Source organism: Colletotrichum tamarilloi, assembly GCF_030869305.1.
Source record: "Colletotrichum tamarilloi strain Tom-12 chromosome Unknown Scaffold_9.1, whole genome shotgun sequence".
Classification (NCBI taxonomy): domain Eukaryota; kingdom Fungi; phylum Ascomycota; class Sordariomycetes; order Glomerellales; family Glomerellaceae; genus Colletotrichum; species Colletotrichum tamarilloi.
Window position 1 is genome coordinate 1,073,219 of NW_026849392.1, and position 17,354 is coordinate 1,090,572.

At 54.5% G+C, this 17,354-nt stretch overlaps 9 protein-coding genes across 9 annotated transcripts; 5 read left to right on the top strand and 4 right to left on the bottom strand.

Moving 5' to 3' along the window:
- Nucleotides 1-1,640: 1,640 nt before the first annotated feature.
- Nucleotides 1,641-2,859, bottom strand: CTAM01_04105 (delta-aminolevulinic acid dehydratase; the record flags this gene model as incomplete). The annotated part of the gene is made up of 2 exons (XM_060520135.1): nucleotides 1,641-2,549; nucleotides 2,617-2,859. 2 exons carry the CDS (start codon nucleotides 2,857-2,859, stop codon nucleotides 1,641-1,643), a joined length of 1,152 nt encoding a protein of 383 aa, XP_060385556.1.
- Nucleotides 2,860-3,512: 653 nt separating this feature from the next.
- CTAM01_04106 (uncharacterized protein) lies at nucleotides 3,513-3,923 on the top strand (the record flags this gene model as incomplete). Its single annotated transcript, XM_060520136.1, has 1 exon — nucleotides 3,513-3,923. The coding sequence occupies one exon, from the start codon at nucleotides 3,513-3,515 to the stop codon at nucleotides 3,921-3,923; it is 411 nt and encodes a 136-aa protein (XP_060385557.1).
- A 1,498-nt stretch (nucleotides 3,924-5,421) lies between these two features.
- On the top strand, nucleotides 5,422-7,437 carry CTAM01_04107 (uncharacterized protein; the record flags this gene model as incomplete). Its single annotated transcript, XM_060520137.1, has 2 exons — nucleotides 5,422-5,497; nucleotides 5,549-7,437. The coding sequence occupies 2 exons, from the start codon at nucleotides 5,422-5,424 to the stop codon at nucleotides 7,435-7,437; spliced, it is 1,965 nt and encodes a 654-aa protein (XP_060385558.1).
- Nucleotides 7,438-7,496: 59 nt separating this feature from the next.
- Nucleotides 7,497-7,962, top strand: CTAM01_04108 (uncharacterized protein; the record flags this gene model as incomplete). Its single annotated transcript, XM_060520138.1, has 2 exons — nucleotides 7,497-7,792; nucleotides 7,839-7,962. 2 exons carry the CDS (start codon nucleotides 7,497-7,499, stop codon nucleotides 7,960-7,962), a joined length of 420 nt encoding a protein of 139 aa, XP_060385559.1.
- A 563-nt stretch (nucleotides 7,963-8,525) lies between these two features.
- CTAM01_04109 (uncharacterized protein) lies at nucleotides 8,526-8,873 on the bottom strand (the record flags this gene model as incomplete). The annotated part of the gene is made up of 1 exon (XM_060520139.1): nucleotides 8,526-8,873. The coding sequence occupies one exon, from the start codon at nucleotides 8,871-8,873 to the stop codon at nucleotides 8,526-8,528; it is 348 nt and encodes a 115-aa protein (XP_060385560.1).
- Nucleotides 8,874-10,334: 1,461 nt separating this feature from the next.
- On the bottom strand, nucleotides 10,335-11,006 carry CTAM01_04110 (uncharacterized protein; the record flags this gene model as incomplete). The annotated part of the gene is made up of 2 exons (XM_060520140.1): nucleotides 10,335-10,872; nucleotides 10,999-11,006. 2 exons carry the CDS (start codon nucleotides 11,004-11,006, stop codon nucleotides 10,335-10,337), a joined length of 546 nt encoding a protein of 181 aa, XP_060385561.1.
- A 235-nt stretch (nucleotides 11,007-11,241) lies between these two features.
- Nucleotides 11,242-12,189, bottom strand: CTAM01_04111 (uncharacterized protein; the record flags this gene model as incomplete). The annotated part of the gene is made up of 2 exons (XM_060520141.1): nucleotides 11,242-11,582; nucleotides 11,685-12,189. The coding sequence occupies 2 exons, from the start codon at nucleotides 12,187-12,189 to the stop codon at nucleotides 11,242-11,244; spliced, it is 846 nt and encodes a 281-aa protein (XP_060385562.1).
- Nucleotides 12,190-12,972: 783 nt separating this feature from the next.
- Nucleotides 12,973-14,793, top strand: CTAM01_04112 (amidohydrolase; the record flags this gene model as incomplete). Its single annotated transcript, XM_060520142.1, has 3 exons — nucleotides 12,973-13,431; nucleotides 13,484-13,952; nucleotides 14,009-14,793. 3 exons carry the CDS (start codon nucleotides 12,973-12,975, stop codon nucleotides 14,791-14,793), a joined length of 1,713 nt encoding a protein of 570 aa, XP_060385563.1.
- Nucleotides 14,794-15,387: 594 nt separating this feature from the next.
- CTAM01_04113 (uncharacterized protein) lies at nucleotides 15,388-16,944 on the top strand (the record flags this gene model as incomplete). The annotated part of the gene is made up of 1 exon (XM_060520143.1): nucleotides 15,388-16,944. One exon carries the CDS (start codon nucleotides 15,388-15,390, stop codon nucleotides 16,942-16,944), a length of 1,557 nt encoding a protein of 518 aa, XP_060385564.1.
- Between the last annotated feature and the right edge of the window lie 410 nt (nucleotides 16,945-17,354).

Consider the following 17,354-nt stretch of genomic DNA (forward strand, 5'->3'; position numbering starts at 1 on the left):
ATCTCCAGCTTCCCAACTTCCAACCTCGGCGCGCCTCATGTCGTCGGACTGGCACACTAGACGAGACTTGATAGGAACGCAGGAGAGAGAGGCAGTGGCGCGCCCAGCGCGTGTACCTACCTTACCTAAGGTATGCGTCTCCTCAAGATTCCAGTGGGAATGCAAGTACTCTTGGTCTTCTCCTCCCCCCGTCAGGGGTACAGCTTGTTTCCCGGCAGTCAACCCCTTGGCTTTGTTCCAGATTGGCAATCCGTCACGCAGAATGCATGGCAGGCACCGCACCGCCCGTCCGTCCTGCCGTGCCTGCCACACTTGCCACAGGTACTGCCATGTGCTGCTGTTGTGAGTTTTGCCTCAACCGCTATCTGCGGATTTGCGTACTGGACTACTGATACAGACGGGAATAATTTGACATGTATGATGTCTGGGGCAAGTGCTCCGTCTCCCATCTCCGATCCATATCAACAGTCATTTGCCAATTCATTTTCCATCCAGTCGTGTTGACGGTTAGGATACCCAATCCGATCAGTCCTCTTCCTTTAGGAGTTTAGGCTCAGTGAGTTGACCTGACTCCAGTTCCTCGGCCTCCTCTATCAACAATGTGCCCGTCAGCCACACCTACAGAAGACCGCACAGCATTATTCCAGCATACCCATACCCGTAACAGCGAGCCGCCGGGTTTCGCAACCGAGAAGGGGAGAAACCCCAGGCCTCTGTTTTAGGATCCCGTCTCTCTCTCTCTCTCTCTCTCTCGGCTCCCCTTAGCCTCTAGGTAGTACTGCGTAGCATGTCCCCAATTAAAATCAAGAACAGACTGACGATCAGCATCCGAAAGCCGAGTCAGACCACCATCCACCAAGTCAACTTTCGGCTCACTGGCTTTCAATAGACAATACCCCCCAGTGCCCCCCAAGAAACCCAGGGGGCCAAGGGAACAGGCGTCCCTGGATCGACGTTGCTCTCGGCTGTGAGACTTCTTCTGATTCTCAAATCCACTGTCCAGACTAGCACGATCCAGTAACCAGTCCCGTCCCCCGGAACAAAAGACTTCTGTGCGGCGCGCCTTGCTGACTGACTACGCTTAATTCTGCTCCGTAGCCCGAATACCTCGCTGAGGCTCGCCCTCGTGAGTCTCAGCTCGTCTCGTCTCGTTTCCTCATGTGATGTAATGAATAGTAGTACACATCAACGTAGCATTGCAGACGCGGGACGCGAGATCTAAAATTGTACAAACAGAAGAGTTAATCCGTGTTTCTTGAACCATGTCGATACTTAGTAATAATACATCTTGCGTGTGGTGTTTTGTTGAGTTTGGAATACAGAGAACCACCCGCCTGACACAAACACGTCGAGTCTGTAGTTAGCCACAGCCCGAACGTCGTCTCGTCGCATCGTCCCGTTATACCCGCCGTCTCATTAGCTTTTTAGGTATCCTCTACGTCTGACACTGAACCATAAAGGGAGTGTGTCTTGTACAAATATGCGAAACCAACGCCTGCCGGAACCCGTTACATCCCAGCCTATACCACCGAATCCATCATGCCGCTTTCTCCTACGTCATGATAACAATAGCAAAAAACAGTCACATACGCCCAGAACACCTTGCCTTTATATCATCAAGCCATACCGTCCGTCATTTTTTAAGTGGAGAGCCAGTCGAGGAACTCGGGGGTGAAGTAGCTGATGACAATGGTCGCACCAGCTCTCAGGATACCTTCAGTCGACTCGAAAGCCATCGCCTTCAAGTCGAAAACGCCAGACTTGGCCGCCGCATGGATCATGGCGAATTCGCCACTGACCTGGTACGCGGCGACAGGCATGTCCTTACCGAGCTCCTTTGCGTCGCTGATAATGTCGAGATACTGGCTGGCGGGCTTAACCATGATGATGTCGGCACCCTCGCCAATATCACGGACAATTGCGCGGCGGGCCAAGCCACGGCCGCCCGGAGGCAGCTGGTAGCACTTACGATCGCCGAATGACGGGGCAGAGCCTGCGGCGTCACGGAACGGACCGTACAAGCAACCCGAGAACTTGGCCGAGTATGACATAAGCACCGTCTTGTGAGCGATGCCCTCCTCGATCAACTTCAGCTTGATGGCACGGATCCGGCCGTCGTTCATGTCTGAGGGAGCAACGCAGTGTGCGCCAGCGACCGCGTAAGCAATGGCAACGTCGGAAATGCGGTCAACGGACAGCTGATTGTTCAAGCTGCCGTCGTCACGCAGGATACCGCAGTGGCCGTGGGAAGTGTACTCGCACAGGCAGACATCGGCGCAGATGAAGAGCTGAGGGAAACGCTGGCGTATAGCGCGAATGCTTCTGATAACGGGTCCCTCTGGGTCGTCGGCGGCGGTACCAAGAGCGTCCTTGGTCCCCGGGCGCACGGGCACACCGAAGAGCATCACGGAGCGCAGACCCTTGCGCACAAGCACCTCCAGCCAGGCCATTGTTTTGTTGATGCCTCGGCGGTATTGGCCGGGCAAAGAGGGAATCAGGATCTCCTCGTCGTCTTGGTCGGAAATGAAGAGGGGGTAGATGAGCATTGACTGAAGAGGGTTCAAATCAGCAATGGTTCACCGATGACTGGATTATGCCTTGAGTCGCAGAACTCACCTTGGTCAACTGTCTCTCGGCTTGCCACGAGCGGGCAAGAGGGTGGAAGTAGCCGCCGTGCAGCTGGCTGGAAATGTCACCAGAGATGCTGACGCTTGTCGCCGCTGTGCTGGCATAAGACATGGCACGGGAAACTTGCGACCGGCCATCATCAATGGTAGAGACTGATTGAGGACCGCGGGGTCGGCGCGGGACGCCGGACTCCCTCATGGTAAGATCCTGAACAAGGCTGGAGAAAGACATGTTGGATTACGGCGTCGTCGGATTGTATTGCAGCTACGAGTATTGAATGAGAGGTTGAGTCGATGTGAGGAAGTGGCGAACAGTTGTTGAAGTGCGAACAAGCAAAGGGGTCGCGGGAGTCGCAATAGGAGATTCGGGGTGGTTGAGGACTTTTCTTTCGCCCGACGGGTGTCGTCAGGAGTTCAATTCGGCGGGAGGGATTAACGACGACGAGAACGACGTTATTTTGGAAAGGGATGACTCGGAAGGTTTGGGGCTGAAGATGGGAGAAGTACGACGGTTGAGGTGGCACAGGAGGGAAGTCAAAAGGGTTCACTGCGCCAGAAAGTTGACGGGATTTGAAACGAACCAGCTTTCCCTTCCCGCTTTGGCAGGCACGGCTGGGACTCGGCAGGAGACGGAGTTGAGCGTGGAACCTTCCCGCCAAGCCGTCCTGGAAATGAACCAATGAGATTGCGCATTGGAGCTGCTGACAGACCAATCACGGTCCAATCTTTTCCAATTGGCCCTCTCCGGTGGCGGCGTCTCCGCTTCAAACGGGACCCTCTTCTCGCATTTTCCGATGTCCGCGTGCGTTCCAACGGCGAAACCGAGTATGTCGTGCCCGTAAGCCGGTCAGCAACTTTCTCCTGCATCCATGAGGGCTGACTAAGATGATCGGGATGGTCAGAAACCTCGGCTGGCGAAGTATTTGCCTTCCATGTTTGTTTGCTTGCAGCGATCTGTATCCGTACCTACTGTTATTCCGAACCGCTGTCTCCTTTCCGAGACATGCTCTGTTAGAAAATTCCCTCCCCTGGCCCGCTGCCCATGTAACGGCAAAAGGCGAAGGGCTGGGCACAAACCTCTTCTCGAGGGATCCAGATCCCAACACCGAGATGCTCCGAGCATCTCCGCAGCTGGCTGCGGCTGGCTGCAGGCCCGCTTCTCCTCCGGTGCCCCTCCTATGCTTCCGTCCCCGTAGTTCGCCCCATCTAGAACGTTCACCGGTCAAAACGGCTGCCCGCAGGCCCCGTCGCCGGCCACGGTGCACTCCGGTGATGGTCGGACGAAGCTGGTTTTAATGTTCATCTTTGGACTTTCTCTTTGCCTGCCAAATGTGATTGTTTCGGATGATTGTTTTACTCATGAACCGCCTTACAAAACTTTCCTATCGAATTTCTACGGGTTAATGGGATAGGCAATATAGCACATGCTTTATGGTTATCCCCTTTCTGTCAGAGTATGTTGAGCCAGCACTTACGAAGTCCAAACCCGATGTTTATTGTCTCTTTGCCAGAATGTGAACAATTCTCCAAGAAGCACATCAATGTCCCAGTGAAGTTGTGCTCCATCTGCCCAAGCCATGTTACGCCCCATCGTCTTACGGTTCTGCTTGATCCCATGGGTACGCTCTTCCTGATGCGAAGCGCCATCTCCGTGTCTCCAAACAGAGTTACCGATACCCAAATATGTGTGTGATTTCGGGCCGAGAATGCTAGATAATGACTCTGCGCAGTCCCGGTTTCCTGCTTTTCTTCAGCGCAATAATCAGCCATGGCGTTCTCATGTCTTGAGGTAAGTCTCCGCCACAGCCACGATCTATGATGTTTACCAACATGACATACAATCGAGATCTCCCAAAGGTATCTTTGAGATTGCTTCGAGGCTATTCGAGTCTCTTTGCTGTTTCTCTGGACGACATGCTGCAACCCCTTTCGAATGAGGACTTTGTTGGGCCTCACCCCTCAACCCAAGACTGAAAGATGACAACTGCGGATGGTGCAAGTCAGAGGCTTTCAGGGGCACTCAGGTTCACACCCAGACAAAGCCACTGAGCCTATCTTCCGTGAGCTCTTTCAAATTGCGGCTTGGACTCGCCCTCCATGCCGCAGACCGACTTATCGTCACCTGAGGTTTCCAGTGCAAGTCACTGGTCACCCGGGGACCACGCTCGAGTCTCCGCTCTTATCCCCCTGTGGAACAAATTAAACGCCGAACGAAACATAGGGCTTATCTCGGAGGCTCGAAACAGGAAGCCACGACAGTGGCCTTGGTGTTGAGAGGAGGAACGTCCGAACCTTCCCAAGAAAAAACCTGTTCGGTTGGAAGGGCGGTTTCGGTTCGCTCGCCTCTTTTTTTCCTTTTCTGCACCTCACCATCGTGTCCCCCACGTTCGCTTTCCACGATTCCCCAAATTCCTCGAAGCAATCGCAACAATCAACTCGGTCGCCTGTTGCTGGCTTTGGCAACAGTAGATCTCAGGAAAAGAACCTCAATCCCGTTGCAAGGTATGTCAGATCCAGACGAGGCGCTGCCCAGAGGCCGTTCTCTGATTGCTATCAGTGCCATCTGAAGCGCTTCGAATTCGTCAACTTTGGTTCGTCAGCATTGAGCACTTGAGAAGAAATCTTTCAAGTTGGCTAATCACTCACTGCCCGGCTTCGCAGCATCAAGAACCTCAGCAACATTCGCTTCATTGTTTTTGTCGTTGATTATCTCTCTTTCCCTAGGACGTTCGACGTCCTATCCACTCCTTTCTCCCAATCGAAAGACGCCTCATGTACGATGAAGAAAAAATCCATGAGCACTCTCGCCAATCTGGCGCCGCGTCGTCGTGGTAAGGGCAACAAGAAGGAAGAGAGAAAGGAGACTCAAAGTAAGTGACAGTTCTCTCGTCTCGTTCGGTACCAGCTGACACTTGGAACAGCTCCCGTCACTCCTTCGCTGCCTGAGAATCGAAGCGGTCCCGCCCATCCCTTCAGTTACCCTGATCCAGGCGGCAACACTGATCAAATTGTCGACCGCTTGGCCAACGACTTGCTGGAGAGCACCATCTATCATCATCCCAACGGTTTGCGCAGTCATCCATCTGTTCTTCTTTGTGGAACTGAGCCGATGGCTATCGCACCTATGATCTCTCCTGATGTGCAACCCAAAGCGCCCTCGACGTACCGGATTGTTAATCTTCCATCGGAGGACTTTTCCGTTCATTGCCAGTCTGGCACCCAAGTTGCGGGGATTGACGAGGTTGCTCCGGCTATCCCTGCAAAGTCCTTGCGACGTCAATGTGGCAAGCAGGAGAAGAGCGTCGATGGCTTCGTCGACCCCGAGAATCGTCCTGCGATGCTTAACTTCCCGCATTCCAAGACCACGATGCTTAACCCCGGCAACAGACATCCTCTGTGCCTGCCTCCCTCTACAACGGTTCCACTCTCCTACGGCGGATGCAATGACGGGGAGGATTTCTCACGAACTGCTGTCGCCGAGGCTCTTGCCGCCCGGGCCGCCGCTGAACAGGCTGCTCGCATCCAGGCAATCAGCGGCCAGGCTTCCGTCCGAAAGGATCTTGACACCGAGGATGTTCCCGTTCAGGTTCTTGGTCCAGAGAACGGTCCTAGATCAGGCTTGATCGACCCCGAATTTGTCGATATCAAGACCGGGGCAATGCTGGCTGCAACTCAAACCCTGAAGCCCCCTGGTTCGGAGAAACCCAAACTTCCTCCATCAAAGACTTCCTTGCTTCGTCGACACAAGGTTGTCTCCAAGGTTCGCCACGTGTTCGAATCCATCCTGCCTAAGCCTGCAACGCCAGAATCGAAGATCAGGGGCAAGATCTCAGCGCCCATCGGTTTGACCACGTGCGATCTGCCCAACCCTGCGGCGTACTATCACCTCGAGGAAGTCGAACTCGAAGAGACATCTATCGTCAGCTCAATCGAGCTTCGTCTCAATGAAGGCAACAACCTGCATAGCCACAAGGTTCAGAGCATCGTCGGAGATCGCATCGTTCGTAAGGCCGTGGCTGATGATGAAAGCTCGGTTGGCGGCAGCGATTCACCAGAAGATCCCTTCTCGGGAGAGTTTGAAGTCGCAAATCGTCCCCCCACTCCTTTTGAGCATCGCCTCAAGAGTAGCCTTGACTCCACTGGTATCCCTCCGGTTCCTTCTTTGAACCCTTTCGATACTGAGAAGGACTTCGATGCCGACCTTGAAGGAATCTTGTCTGAGAAGCCCGTCTGTGCTTCAACCCCGCGTCGACCCGACCGGAAGGCAGCCTCCGGAGAGAGCCCCTCTAAGCGGTATGCAAAGGCTGACGACCGCCATCTTGCGTCCATCAACGACACTGAGGGAGGCCCTAGTGCTCCCAGCCCGACTCCAAAAAAGTTGAGGCTGTCGGGCGGCTGGAGACTCTTCCGCGATCAGCCTGAGCCCAGCACCAAAAAACACCCATCGCCCAGCAAGCAGGATCTTGAAGTCCTCGAAGATCGACTCCGCGACATGGTCATCGAGAAAATGGAGCAGGAGCCTGAACAGCGGCCAGAGTTGGAGGCCAAGTGGGAAGGCGTCCTCGCACCGGCTGCTCTGGGCCCCAAGGATGCGAATGCTGCGTTGATGTTGAGTGAGGGCAAGCAGCCTGTCGCAAAGCCTACTGTCGTTATCGGAGAGGCTAGCGCTGTCTCGCTGCGTCGATACAATCGCGAAGAGTTCACCCGTATCACGACGGCTGGTTCCCGGATCCCTCGTCCTTCTCCTCGGTACACCCCCTACACTCGACCTTCGAACTTCGATGCGCTGGATATTGACGAGTTGCAGTAGGATGTGACCGTCTATGCTCCGAGGCGTCGTCGTTTCTAGGGCTCGGTCGCGAAATTTTGATGCGTCTGAAAAAATTGGATCATCTTTGGCGGTACCACTCTATTCTATCGGTTCTTTGCCTGCGGTGGTTCTGGGCAGTTCGACCAAGGACCATCAACGGAAAAGCTCTGGTATCGTTGCTGCCTTCTACAAGCTTCCACAGCTGGCTTCAACAATTTGGAGACAGCCCGCCCGCGTTCTATTCTGGAATTTGGAAGCGCCAATTCGGCAAACCTGTTGAGTATTTCCGCGGCCAAACATTGAGATGGTACAATCAAGTCACCTGCATTCTTCGATTGGCCCGCCCCAAATTTGTGTAAGTTGTTGCCGTCTCCTAAAATTCATCAGCTAATGTGTCACAGGAGAATACATCCAATTTCGACTTGGACTGCTTTTCGGATCCGGCTGCACTTTTTCTCCTTTTTCATGAGACTCGAAGAAATCATCAGGTCTCCAGTACTCACAAGCACCATTGGGCAACCTTAATACAAGTCCTACTGCCTTCTTACTAGGCCTAGGCAACCGGTTGCTGTGCGAATTTGAGTGTCAACAATTCGTGGACCGCTTTTCCTACGCGACAGGACAACAGAACAACTCTTCTCTTTCAGACTGTGCCACTTTGTGACCCTACCCGACCCTGGGAGAATCTGCATAAACTGAACCCCAGTAAACCGCAATCAGATTCTCCCATTTGCCGAATTGCATACAAGATGCCACCATGGAGGACGGATGTCACAGTGGGAGGATGATGAATGGTGTGATTGGACGCTAAGGGGGGGAAGCTCAGATAGGTAGTCACAATTCAAATCGTTTTAAGATAACTAGGAAACGTGTCACAGTCTTCTCAATATCAAATGTGCAAGGTAATTTACTTTACTTTGTTTATTTCATATCGTAACACAGACATGGTATCTATAAACCAAATCGCTCTCAACAGTACTAATACAGTAGGTATCCAAAATCCATCATAATCCATACACATAAGAGACTCGCTTGTTGGTATCTATCGATTGATAGGGGGTATTTTTCATATGCTACTGCGCACACACTTAGTAGCGGTGGGCGCGGTGCGAGCCACGACCGTCAGTGCCGTGCATGCGGCGGGTACCAGCGGCCTTTTGACCGGGGCGACGGGTCAAGGTGCCCTTGAGCTTGAGCATGGCACCGGAGATCTTGTCGCCCATGGAGGGCTTGCGGCGCTGGTGGTGGACGGGGGCCGTGTGGGCGACGGGGCCGCGGCGGCGGGAGAAGAGGCCGCCGCCGGAACCGCGCTTGGTGGTCCTGGTGGTCTTGGTAGTGGTGTGGTGGTGGGTTGTGTGGGCGGGCGCGCGGCGGCGGGAGAAGATGCTGCGGCGGGGGGCGGTGGTGGTTGTGTGGCGGGTGGATCTGAGAGGCATGATTGCGGTTTTTGGGAGTGAAGAATTTGTTTTTAAGTGGTTTTGGTTGTTTGGGTAATGGTGTAAGATTTGAGGTCTTGGGTTGTTTGTTTGATTGAGATTGGTTGGGTTGTTTGGTAGCTTGATGCTGATGATGAGAAGAGGGAAAGTAGATGTAAGTGGGTTTGGAGGGTGGTTTATATGTTTCCTTGGTGGTTCTATTCAGGGTCGCGGTTTTGGAGGGTGACCAGCTACGCAGCATGTCTGCTCCAAGTCAGATGGCGTATGTTGGTAAGGTTGTGTGATTTGGGCATGTCATCATCGCGGGGTGGGAGGTTCGTGAACAGAACAGGGGTGGTTGGGTCTCGCGGGATCAGGGACCCTGTGAGAGGGGATGATGTCAGGGTCCAGGGGATCTACGTTTGTATGTGTATGTGTGGTCTTCTAGTCTAAATCTCCGTGTCTTTACAATACATACTGCGCCAAAGGCGACAAGGCTATCTTCCATTCGTATGAACAGTAGGTGTGTGGCATCCTTTGGTGGGATCGATGCGCATAGGGTCCGAAACCTGCGTCCTTGGTTCCACACTTTGGACCCTATTTTCGTTTCGTGACCCTCCCTCTGACGACAAAAGGAAGATGGGCAAATGGGCATCCGTAAGGAGGGGATAGAGAAGTGGGAGGGTGTCGTCGGACCCTGATTCTGGGAAAGGGGTGACGTCCCTTGCAGTTCATTCCGTCGGGGAGGAGGGGACTGGACATGGGGTACATTCAGACATTGTTACGTAGGAGGAGCCAGGCAGGCTGTATCCGTACATGGGTGATGAAAAATGGCCAAGGCTGGCCAGAACGACAGCTTCGGGGGAGACCTCAAAGTGATTTTGCCCTCCGTTTGTTGTCGCAGCTGCGAGGTGAGGTCAAGGTGAGCGTCCAGCCCCAAGCCCATCAGCCCAAAATCAAGTTTTGGAGGGTCCTGTGGCTGGTGACGTCGAGTTGCGGTCGAGGGAAGGGAGCCCATTGGGTCCAGCCTCATACCCCTGTCTCTTGCCTGCGCCAGGGGGTAGTAGAATTGTTGATTCCGCCAATTAGAGTTGTGGCACATGCGAAGGTGTGGCTGACCCGGTAAATCAAGGTTCCTACCTTATCAAGGTACCTTATGATGTCATGCGTAACGGTTGGTTCGTACCACAGCAGATAGGTGTGACAAGTCACACCTTTACGGACGGGTCTGGACCCAAACGGTTCTCTTCAGTTTCTTGTTTTCTCCCCCAGTTAATGATCAAAACGTAGATAGACTGGGTGACTGGGACGGTCTGACCTTCCCTCTTTGTGTGTATCACACTGGCTGATCTCAAAGGTTAGTGTGTTGTTGGACGCATCGTTTGTTGGTGTGAGAAAAGTCGCAATGGGGGAGGGAGTGATAGGCATGGGGGATTTGCGGCCGCTGACGACGGTTTGACTGTGTACTTCTCACACTTTCAATCATTCGACGTCAGTTTTTGCGGGTTCGAGCCTTCTCTGGCCTCTTGTTTGGCCACGGATTCGACTCCCCCGAGCGAGGTCAAGAGAATCCTCTCGGGTCTGGGATGAGGTGGAACGGAACATCACTGAGGGGAAATGACATAGCTGGTGGTCTTGGAACGGTGATCCCCTTGATGGTGCAATTTGTCCGGTCGTCAGACGCACGGCTCCTTCTCGCTCATGTGTCGGATTTTCTAGGCCAAGGAAGATAATGATGTTGGGGAAGTAGAGAGCAAATGCTTGAAGCGCGGAAAGCGATGCTGTCAAGGCGCCCACGGTGCCGCCGTCCCCAAACCTTGTCCAGGTCTTCCTGCCACTTTGCGTATACAGAGATTTGTTGCCATCATTTTCGGGAAATCTTATCCTCATCAACGCTCCTGTCCATCTGTCTGCAACGTCTACAGCCAAGTAGTATATGGCTTGGCAGAGTTGGCTCCTACCACCGCAGCGAGGACCGCAGTGAGCGCGGTGAAAAAGAGCGACTCCGTGCTGGGCCTTCCTCGTTCGTATGGGATTGTTATGCAGGCTATTCTCCTGATATGGCCATGGGTGGAGGTAAGATGTGGGCTAGCAGATTACGGTGGTATGGTTTCCGCCAGTTTGAGACACCCTTCATACCCTTCACACTTCCATTTGCAATGATGAGAGGGGTTGGTTCAGTGGAACTGCGGCTTACTTCCTGCGCGAGGGAGAATGACCCAGCGCGGCAGTATTGCTTTCCTTACATCGAGGACATCACCATCGAGGTAGCTCACCGCGCCACTGAACCTTCTGAGAGATTGACTGTATTCTTGGTGCCTTGAAAAACCTTGAACAGCACATGGTTGCCATAGGCTCCGACCATCAATACAGTCCAAGATTACGCCGTCTAGTCTCCGCGCCCAGAAAGGTTATCCTTGATCCTAGCCAAATCGTCGCTCGAAAACCCCAAAGCCCCAACGACGTACCCCTCCCAGCCGCCATGCGCTTCCTGCAATGCCGCGATAAACGCATCCCAGCACGACGTCCGCAGGCTGCACAGGTTGTAGAAGCCTGGGTGCTGTTCGAAAGTGAGACTACCGCCGCCGGCACGGGCCTGCTGGAGGAGCCGCTCCCTCGCTGGCTCGGTGCCGACGCGCGAGAGCATGTAGTCGAAGCGGACGTCTTCGGGCGCGGTGCCCGCGAGAGATTGTAGGAGACCTGCCATCACGCCGGTGCGGTCTCTTCCGGCTATAAGGGGGTTTTCCTATTAGTTGGGCTTGGCTGGCGGCCACGCGCCGCAACAGTATTTGGCCTTCTCTCCATTAGAATGTCCAGGAAAGGTATACATACCGGTACAGTGAAAGAGAAAAGATTCCTCGGGCTTGTCGCGCACGTGCTCCAATATGGCTCGGTAGATCGGCCGGTATAAATCAAGGACCTTGAGATACTCCTTCCGAAGTCCAACTTCGCCCCCGGCCTCGACAAAATCATTCAGGTCAGGCGGGGTCTGGGCGCCCGCACTTTCGAGCCATGTGTTTGCAACTCCTGCGATCTCTGGATCAGGATGCTTCCCGCGTTCCGCAGAGCTACGAACGTCAAAAACCTGCTTCACGTTGGCGGCCAGCCAATCGAGCGCCTCTGGGTTCTGGTTGGCGACTTCGAGCATGCCGCAGCGGTAGACGAGACCTGGACGGACGCAGGAGCCGGGCACGGCACCAAGGTCGCGGATGTTGATGAGCTCGGGGACAGGGAGGAAGGGTGGCGTGCTCAAAGCCTGCTGCAAGAGTTCGGAGGGGATTGGGTCGTGTACGTCTCGCTCTGTGAGAGCTTCTAGCTGGTCTCGGGTCATGGACATTTTGGCGATGAACGAGCTTTTTTATTCTTAAGTTGGAAGAGAAATGAGGATACTGGCAGTATCAAGATAGGATATCTCAAAGGAGGAGGAGAAGACTATCTTTGAGTCGACTGTCTGTTGTTGGCGGTGAGGCAGACGGCAGCCTGGGGCAGGCAACATCTGCGCCCTTCAATAATTGAACGGAGGTTGTTGGAGTAGACGTTTTGGAGTTGTAAGCAGTCCTGTGTAAGACGCGGACAAATGTAGCCCGCCCCCGTTGAAACAAGCTTCTTGAAGCTTTCTGGTGACAGGAGCTAGTGTTCATTCCACGAGACCGTCATGTGGCGCCAAGCCCCGAATATTGAGGTCTAACTATTGATATTACCGTTTGCGGACTCTGCACATAATGACAACGCCTCAACGTTCTGTGTGGCGGCAGTTTGCAGCAACGGGGATCTTGTAAGGGGCATATTAAGCCGTTTGCCCGCAGATGCACTTAAATTCCCGTGGCCAGATTCCTCCCTCAAATCGTGGTGCATAAATGGCATGTCTTTTGCCATGAAAGATGTTGGACATTCAAGGACACTGGGTGATGAAGTTAAGGATACTGGTTTAAAGAAGTATCCCTGAAGCTCTCATCCCTGCTTCCCCATGCCTGATAAGATAACATCTCCTTATCAAAGATGGCGATAAGGATATCGACTTTCCACACCGAATTTCAGGACGTTGTCTTCCAACAAAGCAAGCCATTTGACTCAAATTGAGACACTAATTACCTCGATGAGTGGCTAGAATTTCAGCATCATGTCCTCGAATCCGATTTTGAGGTGGGGACTGGGCCTCTCAGCCGCCGCGGCCGTGGTCGCAATCGCCGTCGTGCGCCTCCAGCAGCCCCTCTTAGGCGACATCGATGACACCCAAACGTACTGCTACCAAGGCATCCGTACGCACGACGAAGACCAGCCGTCAGCCCAATGCTTCACTGTGGCCGACGGCAAATTCACCCGTGTGTTCCCATGGGATGATGCAAGCTTGACCACCACGGCTGGCTTCGTCATCCCTGGTCTGTGGGATGGCCACGGTCACCTGAGTCAGTATGGCGAATTTCTCTACTCGGCCGATCTGTTCGGAGCCTCTTCTTTGGATGATGTTCGGGATCGCTTGAGGGACTACGTCGACAGCCATCCCGATGCCGGCACCAAGAATGAATGGATTCGAGGGATTGGCTGGGATCAGTCGGCGTACGGACGAATGCCGACCGCTGTGAGTCCTCTTCACCCCTCTCTGCCCAGTGATGGGTCTAATTCCCGATCAGAAAGACATTGAGGAAGATGAGCTTCTGAAGGGCAAATACTTCATGCTCGACCGGATAGATGTCCACTGTTCATGGGTGTCACAAGCTGTGCTCGATCTGTTGCCTGCAGATCTCCCAGACGTGCCTGGCGGTGAGATCGTCCGCGAGCCAGGCATGGGCGTCTTTTGTGACAACGCCATGGACCTGATCTACAACTTGTGGCCGAAGCCTGGACCCGAGAAGAAGCGGGCATTCATTGCAGCCGCCATGGCCAAGTTGAACGAGGTCGGTCTGGTTGGTATGCATGATGCCGGCGTCTTTCCGCAAGAGCTCGACCTGTACGCCGATATGGCAGGCACGGACGACTGGACTGTCCGCGTGTATGCCATGTTGGAATGTGCTCAGCGAAATACCTTCTGTCCCGAGGACGCTGCTCGGGTGTTCCGTGAGGAGGACTCGTTCAGCGTCAAATCCGTCAAGCTTTTTGCAGGTATGTTTTCTGAAATGTTTGACATGAAAAGGCCCACTGAGACTAACGTTTTCTAGACGGCGCTCTTGGAAGTTGGGGAAGTGCCATGATCGAGCCATACAGTGATCGTCCCGATACCGCCGGCTCTCTTCTTGTCAACGGGTCGACTTTGAAACAGCTTGGACGGTCCTGGGCATCCGTCGGATACCAGGTCAACATCCATGCCATCGGTGACCTGGCAAACCGCTACGCCGTCGACGCCCTCGAAGCTGGCCTGCGAGATGTATGCCCCGATGAGAACCTCGCAGATTGCCAGGCTCGACGACGATTCCGCATCGAGCATTCGCAAATCATCCACGAGGATGACCAGAAGAGGATCCATGACATCGGTATTATACCATCCATCCAACCGACGCATGCGACATCCGATATGAAGTACGCCGAACTACGACTTGGGGCAGAGCGCACCAAAAAAGAAGCGTACCGGATGCGGTCACTCCTGGACGTTCACCCGATCCTAGGCAGCGACTTCCCCGTCGAGCCGCCCAATCCCTTCCAGGGTATCTATGCTGCCGTCGCCCGCAAGAGCCCCCATACGGGTTACGGCGTCAACGGAAGCGAAGATGGCTGGCATACCGAGGAGGCTTTAAGTCTCGACGAGGCGCTGCTAGGGTTCACCAAGGGCCCGGCCTACGGTGCCTTCATGGAAGGACGAGCCGGCCTCATCAAGGAGGGCGCGCTGGCTGATTGGGTCGTGCTGGACCAGCCTCTGGAGGACTTGGACCTTGACGAGCTGCGGGAGCTTAAAGTCAAGGAGACCTGGGTGGGCGGGAAACAAGTCTACGCGCGGGACTATGAGTGACGGGCTACCAAGGTCCACGATGAAGGATTTTTAAAAAGTTCTCTTGGCTTCGTTCCATACTTACCTACTCTGACACACTCAAGACCGCTTTTATTAGGGGATTTGTCTACGCTAACGACTTTTTATGCCCAAGAGATATGATTCCATCAACACAACTGAGACCGACCTGTGCTGTTTTCTCATTACATTCGCTTTGATCGTATGGATGACTCTGGCTGGCCTAGTCGAAAGATAAAAAGGTAGCCAGAGGCATTCGAGACGAAGTTTTCTAGGTTGGTACCCATCTTATCCACCGCCCATCTCACACTCCAGTACTATATGGACAACGAGGCGCACGTATGACTTGACAAAATCATACACCCTCCTATGGTTTTCCGTGGTTCTTCTTAAACCTGTTTTTCACCGGAGATTCTGAGGAAAGCTTCTTCACGGCGGAAATGGCAATTCTGCTCAGCCTCTGATATTTGCTTCTGTTATTGACTCTTCAAAGCAGGACTATCGACGATCTTCAAACATTGGTATCTAAGAGATACATTGGAGAACTCACCCCATCCACAACGAAATTACCCAAGACGGTATCGAGAAACAGCCACGATGCCGTCAACAATGCCAACCAACAGCGCGACAGCCACCCGAGCCTGGAGCATATACATAATTGTATTCCTGATGCTCATGGTCTTCTCAATGACCTTTGGCGCCTCCATGGTGCAGGTTTCCGTCCAAGCATACCTGCGAGAATCCGTCTGCCGGCAACTCTACGGCTTGCCCCAGAAAGTTCCCATCGACCACGGTCTATGTCACGCCGACGCCGTTAACAAGGAGTTCGAGTGGACCGAGGTCGTCGTCCTGGTCTGCCAGTCCGCCGGCGGCCTCCTGTCCGCCTACACCATGGGCAAATGGGCCGACGTCAATGGCCGGCGCGGGGCTTTTGTCTTGAGTGCCTGCCTCTGGGGCCTCTTCTCCGGCATCCTCATCACAACTATTCAGACTTCATCACGCGGCGTCCTGTGTTTCCTCTTCTTCGTCATCGGCGCTGGGAAGACGTCCGCCGAGGTCGCCGTCTTGACTATGACGAGCGACACCACAAACGACCAGCAGCGCTCGAAACACTTTGGCCTCGTGGTGTCTTCCGCCCTTGCCGGGCTTGTGGTCTCGAACGTCATCCACAGATATGCTCCCCCCTTGGCCCTCGAATATTCGGCTGTGATCGGCTGCGTCGCCTTCTGTGTCGGCACCTGCTTCATTGTGGCGGTTCCCGAGCCCCTACGCACGCAGCTCGAGGACTTTGGAGGCGAGCCTCCCCCGGAGATCCTCCCAGCCAACCAGGCCACCAGGCCGCTGCACCGCGTTCTCTCCGCCCTGAACACTTTCCGCGCCATGCTCCTCCTTACCACCCTCGGCCTCGTCCTCGCGTTGGCGAGGACGGCACCGCCTTCCCTCGACGTCTACTTCGTCGCCAGGTATAGCACGATCATCCACTTACCCTCCACAACGACCCTCCGCGGCGACGTCGTGAGCTACTGGGCACCGCTCATCGCCATCGTCCTCATCACCTGCCTCCTTCTCCCCTCCATCTACGGCTGCTGCTCCTCATACCGCCGACGTGTCCCGGGCGACCGCATCGCGCTGCGGGACTACCGCCACCTCCTGCTCTCGTCGGGCCTGGTCGTCCTCACCAGCGCCGCCGCTCTGTACAGACACTACCTCTTCTTTCTCGTCGGCACCCTCTCCGCCGCGGCCCTCGCGGCGACCATCCCGGGCCAGTGCTGCTCCCTGATGCTGTACGGGCTCGGCGTGGCCGTGCGCTCAAAGTACGCCGGCCGGCTGTTTGGCCTCGCGGCGACGGCGGAGTGCGCGGCGACGCTGGTGCTCGGCCCGGCGATCGGTCTCGTCACGCGGGACTCGCGCTGGGGCGGTCTCGCGGCAGCGATGGTCTTCTCTGCTTCGGTTGTCGTCTTTGGGGCCGTGTGGCGTGCCCAGGCGGTTTGTGAGGCTCCGACGTACGAGCGGCCCGGCGCCGGGGGCGGTGGCGTAGAGGCTGGGATCGAGCTTTTGGATGTGGGAGGACTTGCGGCGCCTCCTCCGACGTATGCTGCTCACCAGGAAGATCGCCCTGCTCCGATGCCGATACCGGTACCGATAATACGTTAGGTTCTGCCAAAGGTACGAGGAAGGATGATGTTTCGGTTCTTGATCGGTGTGGAAGATCACACTGTTGAAGGGTCCATTACGGGAAAGGATAGAATCATAAGAAAGATGTTCTTGAGGCCTGTGTTGTGTAACATTTGCAGCTGTGCTGCTTTGTGCACTTGTTGTTCGACTTCGGTACGGGAGGAGTCAAGTGTATTTGAGGTATCATGGTTATTGGGAGAGATTGCGAGAAGGCTGTTATCATTTGCGACGAATCGTGTTCATCAGCTTCAGAGTTGCGACGCGACCGACCTCTCTCAGAATGCAAAGTGGCAACGGACAGGCAACTTCTCATCGGATTGGGGCTGAAGTCATTTTGTCTTCCCGGAGAGAGAGAGCGATATTGGAGCGTACTAGTAGTATGATTGCGT